We start from the raw sequence: 18,812 nt of genomic DNA, 5'->3' as shown, positions 1-18,812 counted from the left end.
CAATTCCATGGGCTGTTGTATTGCCTCTAACGATCCTTTAATTAAAGTTCCATGTGCTGTGGTCTTACCTGAGGAGGTAAGAAACCCACGCTCTTTCCATAGCATGCCTGTAGCGTGACAAACTCCAAATGCATATTTAGAGTCCATGTAAAGGTTAACTCGCAGTCCAAGTGCATATTTTGCAGCCTCAGTGAGAGCAAAAATTTCTGCAACTTGTGCACCTAGATTGGGAGATAAAGGTCTGGCCAATAAAACTTGAGTCTCTGCGGTAACTGCATATCCAGTGCAGCACCAGCCGTCTTCATAGTATGATGATCCATCTGTAAAGATTCAAACCTGGTTTATCTAAAGGTTCATCTGTTAAATCGTCTCACAGCTTACTTGTTGTGGTTACTACTTGTTCACAATTGTGATCATCTTTTTCTCCCTCTGTAGGTAGTGGCATTAAGGTAGCTGGATTAAGGTTATTACATCTTTCAAGTTTCACATTGTCTGCAGGTAAAAGCACTACTTCATATCGATGTGCCCTTTGTGGAGAAAGCACTTTTTCTGCATATTGTTTCAAAAGTATTTCCACTTCATGGGGTACACATACTGTCAGGGGGTGTCCCAGGACAGTAGTCTGAGCTCTTTCCACTAACTCAGCAGCAGTTGCTATAGCCCATATACAAAGGGGAGTTCCTTTAATTACTGGATCTAGAGTACAAGAATAATAAGCTGTTGTAGACAAAGTTGTAATTTGGATAGAGATGCACAGTGTCCCTTTTTTGCAAGTAGTATACACAGGTATGTCTTCTTCTGTATGACTAGCTAAAAAGATCATCCACATACTGAAACAAAGTAGAATTTCCTGGAAAATTTAAGTCTTTAAGATCATTAGAATAGTTTGCCCATGGTGGTATCTGAGTAAGTATTAAATTAGGCTCTGGAACTATCGGGTGAGGTGAGATAACATGCTCATTTACTGCACGGAGATCCTGAACAAATCTGTACTCTGGATTCCCATCTTTATCTATTCTGTGCTTGCTTACAGGTAAAATTGGGGTATTATAAGGGCTTTGGCATTCTCTGAGAATTCCTTTTTTTTTTCAGGAAAAATTCAAGTTGTTTTTTCAATGCTTGGGACTGCTTCAGCAACAATAGGATATTGTTTAATAGAGGAGGGAGTCTCTCCCTTTGTTTTATTACCACCGGCTCTGCCAATAGCAATAATCTTACATCCTCACTTGAGGTACTCCACAATTCTCAGGGAACTGCTTCCAATCCCAAAGTTATTTCAAAATTAGGTTCTTCATTTTTTAAAACATGCACAATTTCAGAACCCATAAGGATTAACCAAATCCCGTCAGGCACTAGAGATACCTGAGTACCAAATTCCTGCAAAAGATATCTCCCTAATAATGATATAGAGGAATTAGGAGAAATTACGAATCTTCCCCATGCAATTTTTCCAGCTAAAACACTTGGAAGGGGTGTAGAAAGGTATTTCACCTCCTTGCCTACTACCCCTTTAACAATAACTTTTTTTTCTGATAATTGAGGTATCTCATAAATCAACAATGATAATGTTGCTCCAATATCTACTAAAAAAAACAGAAAGAATTCCATTTACCTTTGCAGTAATTTGTCCGTACTCATTTACCTCTATTCCTTCCAGATTCATCTCTCAGCAGTTCCTCGATAATCTTATTCGTCTATTGCAGGAGCGGGCTGGAAATTAGGACCACGCGTGGCAATCAGTTAGCTGAGGGGAATGTGCTCGAGCTTGTCTAGACAACAATTAACATGATGAGGCATGTTTACAGAGCACAGGGGAGTGGGAGACGGATGGCGCCAAGGTTGGCGCCAAGGAAAGGTAACACCTTGCTGTTAATTGCTGGCAGTTAACCACCAATCAGGGATTGCCTAGTATGCAAGGCTTAGCTTCAAGAACCAATCTGTTTAAAACGCGCAGCTTCTGAAAGTGTATAAAACCTCGTGCTTCTGTACAATAAATTGACATTTGCTTGCATCAAGCTGCGTCCCTTCTCTTCATTCGCCGCAAATTGGTGACCCCGACGTGATGCGTTTAAGGATCTAACGTGAAGGGCTCTCGAATCGCCTGTATGAGCGACATGCAGCGAATCCCACAGAACTTTGAATGATCTGCTGAAAGGAAGCAGGAGCCGGCCTGAAATCCCTCCGGAGTTGAGGGGTGAGCTGTGGGAAATCCGTAATGGGGAATCAGGCTTCGTCCCCAGAAAGAGACGTATATGGACTCATGAAGGGTCTTCTAGTCAGATCAGGGAGTCCGTGCCTCAATCTCCTCAAATGGTGACCCCTATGGTGGTGTTCCAAAGCCTTGGAAGAATAAGGACGGAAAAAAGACAGCTCGTGGAAGAGGGCTGCGTTCCGGAGGAGACGGCTTGGCTGAACGATCGTCTTGCTGTCTGGACCAGGCAGACAACCTAAACCCCGAGGATAACACCTGTATTCATTGAGACAGGTGAGCAGCCAAGAAACTTTAGAGACTTTGAAAGAATGAAAGTGTGTACATACAGCAGCCAATTGTATGATGCTGCCGCGGAGGGGGACTCCGTGTCGGGAATGCATTTAACATCATGGTGGCAAATTCTGACTCCTCTTTGCCAAGTGTGGACTAATTCTACTAACGGTGCTAAACCAGAGGAAGCTGTAAATTCCACCGACAGTGCGACTCTTCTCAAGACACCGTCAGTGATGGCGATTCCGTCCACACCTCCTCTGCCCCCAAAGCTTCTGTCACTGACTGCAGCGACCCTCACAACACAGGACCAAGCACGGGAACAGGACAACTCGGACAATGATTCCATTGACACTGATAAACCTTTTGATCCAGGTCCTATAGATCTGGAAAAGGAGCTAGACCTTTCCCCCACCCCCTTGTCTCTCCTGATGCATTGATTGTATTTTTGGGGAGGGTGAAAGGGGGTCTGAGGGATTGGTGGCAGGAATGCAAGTGGGAAACACTTAAGTGATGGGTTTTGGGAGTCGCTAGGGCATGTTCAGTATTTTGTCAGACAAATCAACCTGCAGAGTGGCAGCCTGTGCAATACGAGGCTGTTAAAGAGTTAAGCAAAGCAGTGCGGGAAGGGAGGATTCATAATACATTTGCTATGTCCCTTCTTGAAGTGATGGCAGAGCCTTATACACTCACACTGCATGATTGGAAGTTATTGCTTTGTATGGTACTAACTGATACAGTATATGATGTGGCTATTTGATTTTTGTGAGCTATGTGTAGTGGCCTTGACTGAAAACCTTAATCGGGGAATTGCTGTTAACTATGAGCAGTTGGCTGGAGCAATTAACTGTGCCGATTCTGTGACTCAGGCAAGGTATCCCAGGGACAACTGTTTGTAAATGAATGAGATGGCTATTAAGGCAGTCCGGATGCGGGAGTCTTGCCACAGTCTTGCCGGGTCCTAGAGAGTCACTAACTTTAATGCTAACTTTATTGATTGGCTTCAGAATATTTTGCAACAAGTCGAACATCAGGAAGCTCAAGGGTTGCTTTTAAAACAACTAGCTGTGATAATGTCAATGAAAATTGTAAACGGGCGACTTTCACAATCGCAACCCCAACATGTGTCAAGTGATTGTAACGCAGAACTCACAGCAGACTGTAATTCTCAGGCTGAGTTCTGGAATGCAGCATAACAGATTTTTGCTTCTCTAATCTCTTCTGTAAGAATAGTACACGCTCTTAACTTGCTTAGTAAATTAGGCTGCTAGCTTGCTAAACAAAGTAATACTACAAATACTATTCTTTTTTTTTTCTGGCTTATTAACAGATGTTATGTTGCTACAGAACCGAGTTGCTTTTGATTTTTATTATTAGCACAGGGACACAAGTGTGAAGACTTTGATAGGATGTGTTACGTGAATCTGAGTGACCACTGTGAATTAATTTACAAAAGTATACAAAACTCAAAAGCCTTAAAACAAAGATCTGCAACAGAGCCAGGGGCGGGATGCCTTTGGTCTCTTCTCACGGCTGGGAAACTTTGGGCCATGACTCAAAAGTATTACAGGATTTATTATAATTATCTTTAACCACCTTATTGATGTTTGCCTTATGTCTCCCATACATTTTTTTTCTTTCCTGTATTCAGTATTTAGTTGATTGTAACATAAATCAGGTCATGGTCACCCAGCTACACACAACCTTTGCCTTGTCGCAATTAACAAGCAAAAAAGAGGAGGATAGAGAATGTCTGAAGAGAGATATAGGAGAGGAAACTGGAGAATATTTGACCTAACAAGAGATGAGAGAACAGCTGGGTATTGTGAAGGAGAATAGGAAAGATAAACATGGTTATCTAGTGTTTAATAGGTGTCTGCATACTTGTAGAGATACATAGCTATGTAACTACATGAATGATTTCTGCCCTGAGCCTGGTGGAGCATACAGCTGCGGTTTGGTTTGTGTCCGGGCTCAGATGTAAATAGGGGCTTCTCTGTTATGGTAAAAGTGTTTCTCTTTGCATAAAAAAGAGAGGGAATGAAGGGAATGACCCCAGAGGTATGTTCAGAGAAGGCATGTGATGTTTTGAACTTTTTGACTGAACCAATTCTTGTTTGGTGTGCCCTTCCACCTATGTATAATGTTAATCCAAAAGAAGATGATATTGTTTACACTTTGTCAATAATTGTCTTTCTGTAGATGCTAATGTAGTAGGAGGCTATGATGGGAACGTATTGCAGCAGTTCTTCTCTTATCCAGAGTAACAGCAGGGAAAGCATTAAAGAGTTAAATCACCTTGTTTGGTAGGCAGTTCAGAATGTGAGTCAAAATTGCCACTGCTTTTTGTTGTTGGTTCAGGGACATGGCTGAGAGGATTTTGATGGTATGTGCTGCGTGGATTTTAGGCGCCCCATTGCAGCAACATGTTATCAAAATCTGAGAAAATTTCAGCCTTTTTTGGCATCCATTCACTCAATTGGCAGTATTGTTTTTTGCTGTTGCCTTGGTTGCTGTCATGTTTGCAAGGGCCCTGCAGAACATGGCAAACCTGGTACTAGCTGTTCAAAAACAAAAAGGGGAAATTGTAAAATTATACGAAACAAAGACAGTGGGTTATTTTGACATTGATAATATGTCTTAGTTGGTTTTTTATTTGTTCTATTACTTGTGCCTTTTTTTTGCTCGGTTTCAGGGGTTCTTTTGTGCAACAGGAAGGGGGAGATGCAGGAGCGGCTGGAAACTAGGACCATGCGTGGCAATCAGCTGAGGGGAATGTGCTCGAGCTTGTCTAGACAACAATTAACATGATGGGGCATGTTTACAGAGCACAGGGGAGTGGGAGACGGATGGCGCCAAGGTTGGTGCCAAGGAAAGGTAACACCTTGTGGTTAGTTGCTGGTAGTTAACCACCAATCAGGGATTGCCTAGTATGCAAGGCTTAGCTTCAAGAACCAATCTGTTTAAAACGCGCAGCTTCTGAAAGTGTATAAAACCTCGTGCTTCTGTACAATAAATCGACATTTGCTTGCATCAAGCTGCGTCCCGTCTCTTCATTCGCCGCAGTCTATTGTGAATGAGGATGTGGATGATGTGGGGGTGTCGATCCTTGTTCTGAGACTGTTGAGCAAAGTGGGCATTCCCATTGCATATGTCCTGAATCTCCACAATGAAAACATACTAAAGTATTAGAATTTAATTGAGACTGTCAATTAGGATCTTGTTCAGGCCAAGGATTAAGTCCTTGTCTTCTTTGAGCAATTTTTCTATCTTTTTGAAAAATTCTTTCCCTCTCTTCCATTTGGAATAATTCTCTCAGTAGAGGTTTCATATCATTCCAGCTGGGAGTATAATCTGTAAAAATTCTAGATAACATTTGTGCACATCTTTCAGCATCATCTCTCAATCTCAGCATTTTACTCTGCCAAGCAACCAAACCTCCCTGTTTCCAGGGTTCATCTCTCATTACCGCAGTGACTGACCCTCTGGAGGAGCTCTGGATCCTGCTCTAGGGTTAGGAATGTATTCCAGCCTCAAAGGATACAGTCCTGCAGTGGGAAGGTTAGTTTCCTCTGCCTCTGGGGTGGAGGGAAGTAAGCTTACCTTTGTTTTAGGTGATTTACGTCTTTGCTGTGCCCACTTATACCATACATAACAATAATCAATATCCTGGCCACCAGAGTCTTCTAAAATAATTCTCAAAAGTTACTGTTTATGAGGCTTAAAAGTTCCTTTAGGAGGCTACACATCCATTGGTCCTCCTCCTCTAGTATGAGTCAGAAATGGCCATTCCTCCTGGCACAAAATAATCAATTTTCGTTCCTGCAAAGCCTGTGCCAGAGATATCTTTTTCCAATTCTCTAAAACCTCAGCAAGGGGTGTCCCCCTTTCAACGCTGGGTGTACTTTCCATTCTTATCAAATTTCTTAACTTACTCACCAGTATGCAAATTTAAACACAAGAGTACTTTCAGGTCTGTGTCTGGAATTACCCGTGTCCAAGTCTCATCAGTTGATCTCACCTAGTTGCCAGCAGTAGAGCGTTGGTAACGGGTATGTCCAGAAGAGATTCCTGACTCCTTTCTCTTGCATCCTAGTGTCCCATCTGGGTCGCCATCTGTTAAAGGAAAAATTCACACAGATGTGGGTACCACTAGGCTTGCTTTAATCACAGCTCAGTTGGGCCACCACCTCAGTGAGTGGCAGAGAACAAAGGGATACAGCACAGCTTATATACACTTATAAAATCGTTAGTCAATGTCCGAAGTTTTTAGAAGTTTCCTTTGGTCTTGTCAGTTCTGTGAATCCATCACCTGACCCTGTCCCAGTTGATTCATCTATTCAATTCCAGTCTCTGCCTCGGTTCCAAGGTCCTCCTCGGATCGCGATCTTCTTTCTGTCTGCTTTAACTCACACAATCCTTCAAGCACACTTAGTCTTTGAACAAGCAATTCCTGTTCAGATATACTATTTTTTCTAAAAAACCCTGCGTTTCTGAGAGCACGTGTGTACACAGATTGATCATATATTGTTTTCTATTCTCCTACTGATTAACTTGACAAAGTTTTAAACCAGCCTTGGATTAGGGCTATACAAGGGATGAGGCCTGGTTCTACCATTTAGCAGCTTCAGCACTTTACATTTACTAATTCAAAATACATTTTCTTTAACAGAGGGTGATTGAACACTGGAACAGTTTGCCCAGAGAGGTTTTGGAGTCTCCAGTCTTGGAGATATTCAAAACCTGACTAGACATGGCTCTGAGAAACCTCCTCTAGATGACTGTGCTTTGAACAGGGGATTGGAATAGAAGATCTCCAGCTGTTTCTTCCAACCTCAACCATTCTGTGAAGCATATGCCAATTAAGAATTCATGGCTTACTGTGGTGGGTTGACTTGGCTGGATGCCAGGTGCCCACCAAGCTGCTCTATCACTCTACTCAGCAAAGTGCGGGGAGGAGGGAGAAAATAAGATGGGAAACCCCCTTGTGGGTCAAGAAAAAAGGCAGTTTAATGAAGCAATAGCAGAAGTTGCATGTGTGGAAGCAAAGGAAAACAAAAGATGTTATTCTCTACTTTCCATCAGCAGGTGATGTTTGGCCACTGACCCAGGAAGCAGGGCTTCGGTACATGTAGTGGCTGCTCTGGAAGACAAATGTTGTAAAAAAGTAATGATGTCCCCACTTCCTCCTCCTTTCTCTTAGCTTTTATATCTGAGCACAACGTCATATGGTATAGAATATCCCATTGGCCACTTTGTATCAGCTGTCCTGGCTACATCTCCTCCCAAGATCTTGCCCACTCCCAGCCTACTGGTGAGGTGGTGGTGGTGGTGAGGTTGGAGAGAGAGCCTGGATGCTGTGTGAGCACTGCTCAGCAGTAGTCAAAACACTGGTGTGTTAGCACCACCTTTCTAGCTACCAATACAAAGCACAGCACTGTGAGGGCTGCTATGGGGCTCAACCAGAGACAATACACATACACACTGTATATCATTACATTCTTCTATCCGAACATGTTGGGTCACAGATAGAATTTGTTATAGTCTCAGCATCATACAGGAGATGGATAAAATAAAATATATAATTATACTACTACAAAACAGAACATTTCTAGCATTATTTTTTTCTGAATTCTTGAAATTCACTAAAAAAAGCACAGTGGGAAAAAGCAAGCTGAACCAGAATTGTGCCCAACTAATTCAGACAGATAAACAACAGTAGAAAGGACAGGGGAAATGTCAGAACCACTAATAATGAGAACATGTAAGATTTACAATTTGCATTGTTTGATCTGACAGTAGAATTAGTGCTAATGGTTATCCACTTTAAATGAATATTTATAAATACAGTGGCCTTCCTCTGTTAGATCTCATGTCAGTATTTCAATGAACCAATCAGTGGCAATCTGTGGCATCTCCTTGGGATGATTATACGTGGCTATTATTGGTGTGAGAACTGTGTGTAAGAACAAAGCTCTGACTTTGAAGCAATCAAAAACTCTTGACAATTCCTAACTTATTAGCAGGAAAAGAACCCTTCTGCATTCCTCAATACAAAGAGCAATAGAATAGCCTGTAAATTCACAGTACTATAGAAAGATACTGCAAGATCACCCTCTCCCAAGTTCATCAGGGACAACTATGCTCTCTCCCTCCCTATTCAAAAGAGAAAAGGCAGAATCCGGGTTGGTATGCTTTTCAATTTGACATATGTCCAAAAGTGTCATGGTCCAGTGTACCCCTCTGCATCAGCATCATTAGATAAGAGCAAAACTTAAAAGTAACATGCATGGGTAGGGAAAATAGCTTTTCGGGTTTTCAGTAAGGCTTTTGATACTGTCCATCAGAGCATCCTTCTGGACAAGTTGTCCAACCGTGAGATAAGCAGGTTCGCAGTGCACTGGGTGAAGAACTAGCTGAACATCAAGATTCAGAGGGTTGTATTGAATGGGGCTACATCTGGCTGGCAACCAGTCCCCAGCGGTGTTCCTCAGGACTCAATTCTAGGGCCAATTCTGTTCAATATATTTATCAACAATCTGAATGCAGGAGTTGAATACACCATTAGCAAGTTCGCTGATGATATCAAACTGGGAGGTGCTATTGACTTGCTTGAGGGGCAAGATGCCATGCAGAGGGACCTAGATAGATTGGAGCACTGGGAAATCATTAATAGCATGAAATTTAACAAGTCAAAATGTCAGATTCTGCACCTAGGATAGAGTAACGCCAGGCACAAGTATAAATTGGGAGAGGAGTGGCTGGAGAGCAGCCCTGCAGAAAGGGATCTGGGGGTGCTGGTTGACAGCAGGCTCAATATGAGTCAGCAGTGTGCTCTGGCAGCCAAGAGGGCAAACCGCATCCTGGGGTGCATTACACACAGTGTAAACAGTCAGCCAAAAGAGGTCATTAACCAACTGTATTCAGCACTGATGCAGCCTCACCTTGAATACTGTGTGCAGTTCTATTCTATATTCTACTCTATTTATACTCACAAATACCTGAAAATAATAAAGTACCTACTTCCTGTCCCCCCAACATGTTAATTAACTGATAGGCAATTACGGCCACACATTTGGCACAGACATTTCAGCATCATATGTCAAAAAGTACTCTTTTGGGCCATGCCAACATCTCAACTGAGTAAGATGGGAATAAGGATTGATTATAGAACCACGTATGTCATTATTGTTCCAGTCAGACTCTGTTTTGCTTAAGAACATAAAGGACTAGCTCGCATAATATAGTACAGGGGTGGGGGGATGGAATGGAACAACTACCACCAGCCTGGCAGGATTTCAGTTAGTTTTTTTACTTTTATTAATAAGCATATATTATTTGGCAAAACACTGGATACAAGCATCACTATTGTAAAATCAGAACATCAAGCAATAATCCTAAAAGGCTTCTTCACACCAAAACTAGCCACCAATAGTACAAAATTCACACAGAAAACAGTATTAAAAAAGTAATCTCTCAAGTGAAACTAAGTCAAAAATATGGTATTACACTGTGATAGTTTCAGTATCTTTATTATGCCACATTTTGAGGATAAAGGCTCAGTGATTGTACTGGTTTATTGCCCTTTAACCTTAATGTTGTTGCAGAAAAAGAACAAACTCTTTTTGTCCAATTAAATTACTTGGATAAAGGAACTTTATTAAACCAATGCTTTTTAAGTTAAAAGATACAGAAACATCAGTCCATCCTTCAAAAGTTAGGACTCCATCTTGCAGACACACATTTAAGCAATTTTTTCCACATGAATAATTCCACTGCTTTCAGTGGAATCATTTAGGTTAAGTAATAAAGCTACCACTGTAAGAGTTTGCAGAATTGGCCTTTTAGCCCATCTTGCAGTCCGCCCTCAGCAGATCATGGTGGCTTCAAAAGGTTTCCAAGAAGCCTTGAGGATCCACTCAAGTGTCTCAAACAACCAGAACAGTTTTAAATTTATGTATAGACATATCAAACTCCATTGTAAAAATATGACTGTTGGGTTCCCACAAAAAGCAGGTACCTAGAGTGTCCATACATGATTACAGATTTTGATGAAAGCAGACATTAAAGTATTTTTCCATGCTGATGTTAGGCACCTTAATGCTCTCTCTGCACCTTTAAAAGCATCAGAAGTCAATACCTCTCAATTATAGTTAAGTGAAACTTATGCAAAGATGCTATTATGTATGACATTTTTTTCTTGTTATTAATTTCAGGCAGAAAACCTGAAGCATAGATTGTATTAACATATCCGGTGAAATGTCCAAACTGAATCAATTACCTGAGGAAATACAGAAACTAGATTTTTCTGTAAAATTCAGCCTTATGTACTAAATACATTTCTTAAGTACTGCTGAGAAAATGCATTTATTAAGATTAATGTGTTATTGCACAGACTAGTTGGCTCTTTCCAATTATACTTAACTCAATGGTAAGATTCATATAATTGAAAAATAGGCTAGCTGTATAGTTCCATTTACCATCCAGTAGGAAAAAAAGTGAATCCCCTAAGACTAATTATACCATTAAAACAGTAGAGCCAGATAAGATTTCAAAGGCTCATAGTCTATTGAAAAAAATAGTACCATCATAAATGTAGTCTCATTTTTTAAGTCCCACATTCCCAGAGGTGACAGTGTTGTGTACATTATTGCACAACTAATAAAAATAAATATTCTTAGGTTAGATGACGCACAAAGATACCAGACATAACAATGGCACAAATAAATTTTGGATAGGCTGCATCTTTTGCATATTACTTTCACGATTCACATTGAAGTTTCTTGCTAGATCATCCATTTTAAAATATTGCTGATGGGTAGTTCTTGCACTTAAAGATTTTACAAGCCCATAAAATTCCAAACTTCATTCTTAAAAAAAACAGAGCCCCCAACAAACAACAAATTAAAATCCCAAGCAAACCCCAGTAAACATATATATGAAAATCCCCATCTATGCTGCTTTTCAATTTAGAAGTAGATGCTACATATATAGTTTAAATATATGCCTTATAAAAGTATGTTTCTGACCCATTGCACAAAAGAACAAGCAAAGCTCTTTAGCCATACAAATAAAAGCCATTAAAACCCAATATGATAGGAAGAAGCTGTAAAACCATTCTAGTTTTATATGCCTACAAAAAAATCTGAACCTTTGAAACAAAAAATGATAAAACAGAATGCTTAATAAATATTTTTTATAAAGCTAGTTCTTCGAGGCTTTCAAATCTTATTTAAATTGAATATTATATACTTTCTGTGAATTACCCATTTTTTATAAAAACTGTGTTTAGTGAGACTCTGTGTCCTGGTTGTGGCTGGAATAGAGTTAATTTTCTTCTTAGTAGTTAGTACAGGGCTGTGTTTTGGCTCTGATGTGAGAACAGTGTTGATAACTGCACTGGTGTTTTTAGTTGTTGCTGGGTAATGTTTATACTAAGTCAAGGACTTTTCTGTTTCAGGGCCTTGCCAGTGAGAAGGCTGGAGGGGCAAAAGAAATTGGGAGGGGACACAGCCAGGTCAGCTGACCTGAACCAGCCAGAGGTATCCCATACCATGGGATGTCATGCTTGGTATATAAACTTGGAGGGTTAGCCAGGGCCTGCAGATCAGGGACTGGCTGGGCATTGGTCAGCAGGTGGTGAGCAATTGTACTGTGCATCATTTGTTTTTCTTTCTCCCTTTCCCTTTGGATTTTATCCTTTCCCCCCATCTTTTCATTATAACTGTTAGTTATTGTTATTGTTCTTTCATTTTAATTCAGTTTATATTATTAGATTGTTCTTATCTCAATCCTCAAATTTTACATTCCTTTCCGATTCTCCTCCCCACCCCTATGGGTGAAGGGGCAGCGAGTGAGCAGCTGCATGGTGCTTGGTTGCTGGCCAGGGTTAAACCACAACAGTCAGACAGCCAAAACCAGGACATGGAACATGGGATAATTTAGTCTCATTGCTGCTGAGGATAATGCTACAAGATACCTTTTTACCACGATTATTTACCAGCGTAAGTGAAGTAATTTTTACAGCCACATTAATGCTTTTTTCATTAAGATCAAAATAAATTAATCATGACTTCATTAGGATTTAAGAAATAGCTATACTGAACCCAACTTTCAGATTTAAGTTTAAAAAAATTAAAGAGAGAAGTCCGTATTGTTTTAGCCAATATAATCTTGACATCAAACCAACTGTTCCTTAAGCTTCAAAGAAGTAAACTAGCACTTTGACCCTAAGGCTTGCCTCTGACTTGAATCCAATTGTAGTCTAGCCTCTCTATAAAGCTAGAAAGCAAACAAATGGTGCAGACACCATCCCATCCCATCCCTCCTGATGGGAAACGGTTTTTGTAATGACGATATCTATTGTGACATGATGCAAACAATAGGGTTGTGGTTTGTTTTGCTTTTAAAATTACTGCTGAGGTTTTATCAAATTAAACACTACAAAGAAGTTATGATTATGAGCAATTGCCAGCTATAGGTGTTAACAATGGCTACAGATGCATACCTATTATAAACAGATTTAAATATATTGATATATCACTAACAAATTTGAGTGATTCCAAATGTAGTTACGTACTTGAAAACATATATTCTATACTATAGACTGTTAGAACAAGATTTAGAACTGTATGGCAGAGAGCTTCCTGAATTTACATTTGTATAATGCTAACCTCTTTCAGTTGTAGAGCTACACAGGGAAACACTAAAATCCCAATAAAGTTCAGCAGGACTGCATCAACATCTGATCTTACAATAAGGTTCCACAGTGTAAATATACTGAGATAGACCAATCATAAATATATTTATTAAACCCTTAGACTATAGCTGAACAAAAATAGAGACTAACTAGATCTCACCTGCCCTCTTCTGTCACTTCTATTAATGCTAAAAACAGATAAAAGCTAAATTGTAGGCAAGCAAGTCCAGAAACAGTAAAGCAAAACCAGAGCAAACTTCTAATTCCATTACATGCATATTCTCTAAGCCTTGATGTGAACAAGTCCTGTCTAAGTCAAGTGTTCAAATGTAGTGGTATCACATCATCATTTGCAGAGATGGCAGTACTCCACTGGCCTTATTGTGGCTCTCTTGACCATCCTCACAGTTCAGTAGACTTTTTCTTTCTCTTTGCATTTCTTTCAATTTCTTCACCATCCACCATCTATGGCCATAAATGAAAACAAGGGCCCCATTTCTTAAGACAAACAAGTGAACTTAGAGCTTCCCTCTGGCAACAGCAGAACTAGGTAAAGAAGAACTGAAAAGTTCAATTAAGAAAAGCATGGGAGATGTACAGAGCAATGCGGTGCATGGAAAACTCAAGATGCAGTAGGATTTAGAATACTTGAATAAACCTCTTATGAGATCAACCTCCTTTTATCAAGTAACATTAAGCAATGCTTTCTTGCAAAGTACGGGAACATAGCTGGAAGAAGCAGGACAGTGCTAATAGGCATACTGATTTTCCTAGCCATTGATATTTTATGAAAGAATAAAGTGTTTGATATAACTGCCATTTTTAGCAGACAGGAAAACTCAAAGAGTTAAAAATTATTAGCAACTGCCAATAATACTGCTCATCTTTTCAGTTACTTAAGACTCCATGTCAGACACACTCACATCCGTGCTATATATAGTGTTGTGCAGCATACAGCTTGCAGAAGTCACTTTCAGCTACTACCACATTTTTATGAAGCTATTTTAAAAAGCCTTTCAATCAGTGTAGTCAACACTGCTAAGCACTACTGAAGGTGGATTCTCTAAGGTGTGTGCATGTCTGTACATAGACACACATACAGTAGTTTGCATCTCTCAGGGCTTGACACAAGCAAAATTATCAGGGAAAGCCAGACGGTGCCCCTGTAATCTATTTATCTTTGAGGTCAGATTAGTAATTGAGCTATAAACAGCTATGGTTTCACATAGAAAACAGCAAAAGAAACACAGAATTGATTTGCAGTTAACTGAAGAATTTTTAGCTAGTGAAATGGAAACTTTTGCAACATCAACAAAAGGTGCTCAACAGCCATAGTTTTAACAGCTAATCAAATAGCAAATACTCTCTAAAGTAAAATCTGATTTTTTCAAGCCCCAATTATATGACATATTTGCTTTAAAACAATTTCACAAGTTCAGCACTTATGAATATTTGTTATGATTGGATGTAATTTATGCCATGGCAAAATATTAAGGCATATTTTTAAAAGTCAATAGAACTCATTTAAAATCAACATGCAAAGGAGGGATATTAAAATATTACTGAAATAAAAAATAAAGAACAATCACTGTGCAAAACTAATGAAGTAATTGGATCTCCAGGCTTTTAGGAAGTTTTTAATGCAGCATAATAAATATCACCAGTCACTGTACCATTAGGTATGTTCAATGCTCTATAGAATGGCTTGATTAAAGCTGACATAATTGGACATACTACATAAAACAAGAACAACTCAGAAAAACATACTGAAACAAGTTGAAAATTTTAAAGACAAAAATAAGTAAATTTAGTAATTTGGTGTTAAAAGCAACATTTTAAATCTTTCCTGCACCATTTTAACTTATTTTTGTGTAACTACAAATAGATGAATCAGGCTGAGCTCCATGGAACCGTTAAGTGTTTTCATTGCTTGTAAACTCAGTGTTTGTAGAATCCTATTGAGTTGTGATTTATTTCATTTGTACAAAAATAAATATATATATATTTGTCAAAAAAATCCATGTAGCACATCCCTAGAAATATTCAGAAGGACAACCTGCTACAGAAGCACTACAATGTTCCAAAATGATTCTGCTGGTTTGTGTCACATGAGAGTTAAGTGCTGCACTAAGGTGCCAGATGATAGTCTCTGCAAAAAAAACTGTCCAGAAGGACAATAAAGTTCTCCTACAGTAAGTCCATTTTGGGTCTGTAATGTAGCAGTAGAGGTGCTTTCTGCAAGACAGAACCATCAGACAGGTTAAGGAGCAAAACCAAAATGAATTAATATACTTTATAAATAAAACTTATCTGTTTCATAAATTAAGGCTTAGAGAGGCTATCAACGTAGCTGTGTTCCAGAATTTTACCAATTTTGATAAAAGCTAACTAACACTAGAAATGACCATCTAGAATAGGACCTGTTCCCAGCAGGAGCCAGTCACAGACCCTTGGGGAAGGGCATAGGATCAGGTAAATAGCAATAGTCTCCAGAATGCTCCCCAATCTCAAACAATTCAGGAATTTCCAAAGCCAGTAGAGCTTTGTATTAATTAATAGTCCTCACCCAATAATTCTTCTGTGAATTTACCCATTGCTTTTTTAAAGCTATGTAAACTTTTAACACCTACAACATCCTGCAGTACAGAGTTCTTCAGTTCAAGTTTACACAATGTAAAGAATGGTCATAAAAGCCTCTTCTGCGGGAGTTTGTGTGAATTGGCTTTTCAGGTACTTATGTGCATGGATGGAGCAATAGTGACCTGAAAAGAGCAGGACAAAGAGAGGATAAGTACATGCTGAGAATCACAGAATGACTGAGGTTGGAAGTGACTTTTGGAGGTAATCTTGTCCAACCCCACTGCTCAAGCAGGGCCACCTAGAGCCAGTTGCCCAGGACTATGTCCAGATGACTTTTGAATATCTCCAAGGAGGGAGACTCCACAACATCCCTGGACAGCCCCTTCCAGTACTGTCACCCTCACAGGAAAAAAAAGTGTTTCCTTATGTTCAGGTGTGACCTCCCATGTTTCAGTTTGTGCCCATTGCCTCTTGTCCTGTCACTGAGCACCAATGAAAAGAGCCTGGCTCTGTCTTCTTTGCACCCTCCATTCAGGTATTTATATACATTGATGAGATCCCCTCTGAGCCTTCTCTTCTCTAGGCTAAACAGTCCCAGTTCTCTCAGCCTTTCCTCATAGGAGAGATATTCTAGTCCCTTAATCATCTTTGTGGCCTTGTGCTGGACTCTCTCCAGTATATCCATGTCTCTCTTGTAGTGAGGAGCCAAAAAATAGACACATGACTCCAGGTGTGGCCTCACCAGTGCTGAGTAGAAGGGAAGGATCACCTCCCTCAACTTGCTGGCAATACTTTGCCTGATACATCCCAGGACACCATCAGCTTTCTTAGCTGCAAGGGCACGTTGCCAGCTCATGTTCAACCTGGTATCCACCAGGATCCCTATGTCCTTTTCTGCCAAGCTGCTTTCCAGTTGGGTGGCCCCCAGCATATATTGGTGCATGGGGTTTTTCTTCCCCAGGTGCAGGACTTTGCACTTTCCCTTGTTGAACTTCATGAACATCATGAAGTTAGTGTGTGAATATCTCCCAAGGACCAATAAACTCCTGAAACTAGCAGTCCTGTTGAACCCTTGTAGGGGAACCTGATAAACACAGACCACCAAGGGTCTGCTTAACGCCAAGGCCATGAGCAAACACCAGCATTAATAATGGGCTGCACAACTCAGACCACATCCAAGAAAGCAATGGCTGCTACATGTACATGAAAACTAAAGGATTATATATACACCTGAATAGACAAGGGACCACTAAGGGAACTTCCTAAACACCTATCTGAAAGCCACTAGCATGTCAGTATGACAGTCTACTTCTTAGCAGACAAATGGGGTTGGCCTCCCTACTGTTGCTCCAATCCAATAATTACAAGCACATGTGCACAAGTGAATTATGTTAAATAACTGTACTGTGTGACTAATTATCTACTGGATGGAGTTAGTTTTCTTCATAGCAGCTCTTATAGTGCTACCTTTTGGATTTGCAAACAAAATGGTGTTGATAACACATCCACGTTTTAGTTATTGCTGAACAGTGCTTGCATAGCATCAAGGCCTTATCTTTCTCACACTGCCTCATCAGCAAGTAGGCTAGGGGTACACAAGAAGTTGGAAGGGGATTCAATAAAAGCTGTGGGAAAGGAGGAGGAGGGGGCGATTGGTGATATTTGGATCATTATGCATGAGGAAGCCCCTGCTTTCCTGGAAATGGCTAAACAGCTGCTTGCCTACAGGAAGAAATGAATGAATTCCTTAGTTTGCTCTGCTTGCATACACAGCTTTGCTTTACCCATTGAACTCTATCTCAATCCACAGTTTTTCTTACTTTTACTGTTCCAATTCTCTCTTCCATCTTCCTGGAAGGGAATGAACAAGTGGCTGTGTGGTGCCTAGTTGCCTATTGGGATTAAACCACAACACACAGAATTCTTCCAAGCAGGTGCTCAAACAGACCAAAGCTTGCTCTCCTGAAGTCCAGGGATGCAATTCTGTCATTTACCTTGTTCCTTTCTTTCAACACAGGCCCTGGCTGCCCCCTTCCTCATTGCAACTACAGATTCAGATTTTTGCATCTCTACAGTCTTCGAGAAAAATATCTTATCAATCTCCTTTTCATCACCTTTGATACCATGCAGTCTGCTGACCTCTTCTCTGCAGCTCCTTTACTTCACAGCAGAGATTCTCCTCCAACACACATCTTCAGGCAAGGGCACCATCTCCTCCTACTCCATCCTTAGGTACTCCCTACAGCCAAAGGCCTGGAGAGATGCATCTTCCTCTGGAGCTCGGTCTTAGTCAAGACCACTTAGATTCCAGGGAAAGTTGCTCTAATTAGTGCTAGGGACCATGACCCAAAGCACATCATTGCTGAACACATATAAACTACCCTCAGCAGAGGGTCTAACCAATTTCTACATACTATAACAAATATTATATCTGCTCACTACTCCTATTAGTGCTAAGCCCAGCAGTTATATAGGCTTCTTCCTAGCACTTGCTTTAAGTGTGATTGACTGTTCCAAATCAGGAGTCAGCTGGAACAAAAGCTCAAAGCACCCTTTGATCAAGAACATCTGACAGAGCTTATTAACTGCTGCTAGAACCACACTCTTCTGTAGGTATCTTTTCCCAGCAACATCAGGTACCCTGAAGTTCTTCAAGGGGTTCCTAAAAGACCCCTGACAATCTCAGAAGTTGTTCCTGTTCCCTGAAAATTTAGATGATCTAAAAGCAGAGCCCAGAAACCACTGTATCAAACTTCTGTATCTGTTGGATGCTTCTGTTAGCTGCACTAAGCCAGGAGAAGATGGAGAATGCTTTATGAACAAATGTGGAGTTTCTCAAATGCTGGCAGGACTTGATATCTATCATGTACTGACTGCCCTTTCCTGATGGGGTACAAGTAGTATCCCTGGCAGAAATAAGGATGAATCAGGTTCCTTGAACAGTGGATGAATTATGACTGGATAATGGAACATGGATTCTTAATTTTTATAGTGATATTTTGTAGAAATATAAAGGAATACAGGAAGCAGAGAAAGGCTGGTATAAAGATT

At 40.3% G+C, this 18,812-nt stretch overlaps 1 protein-coding gene across 4 annotated transcripts in view; it reads right to left on the bottom strand.

The window, feature by feature from the left end:
* Nucleotides 1–14,798: 14,798 nt before the first annotated feature.
* Nucleotides 14,799–18,812, bottom strand: part of LOC119140878 (polycomb group RING finger protein 3-like) — a 119,822-nt gene continuing 115,808 nt past the window's right edge. For all 4 annotated transcript variants that reach the window (XM_037372530.1, XM_037372531.1, XM_037372532.1 and 1 more), the window contains one exon: nt 14,799–15,416. In XM_037372530.1, coding sequence (XP_037228427.1) covers nt 15,369–15,416 — 48 coding nt within the window. In that variant the 3' untranslated portion in view covers nt 14,799–15,368. The remainder of the gene's footprint in view (nt 15,417–18,812) is intronic.

Source organism: Falco rusticolus, chromosome W (assembly GCF_015220075.1).
Source record: "Falco rusticolus isolate bFalRus1 chromosome W, bFalRus1.pri, whole genome shotgun sequence".
Lineage (NCBI taxonomy): Eukaryota > Metazoa > Chordata > Aves > Falconiformes > Falconidae > Falco > Falco rusticolus.
This window is presented reverse-complemented; position numbering and strand designations above follow the sequence as displayed.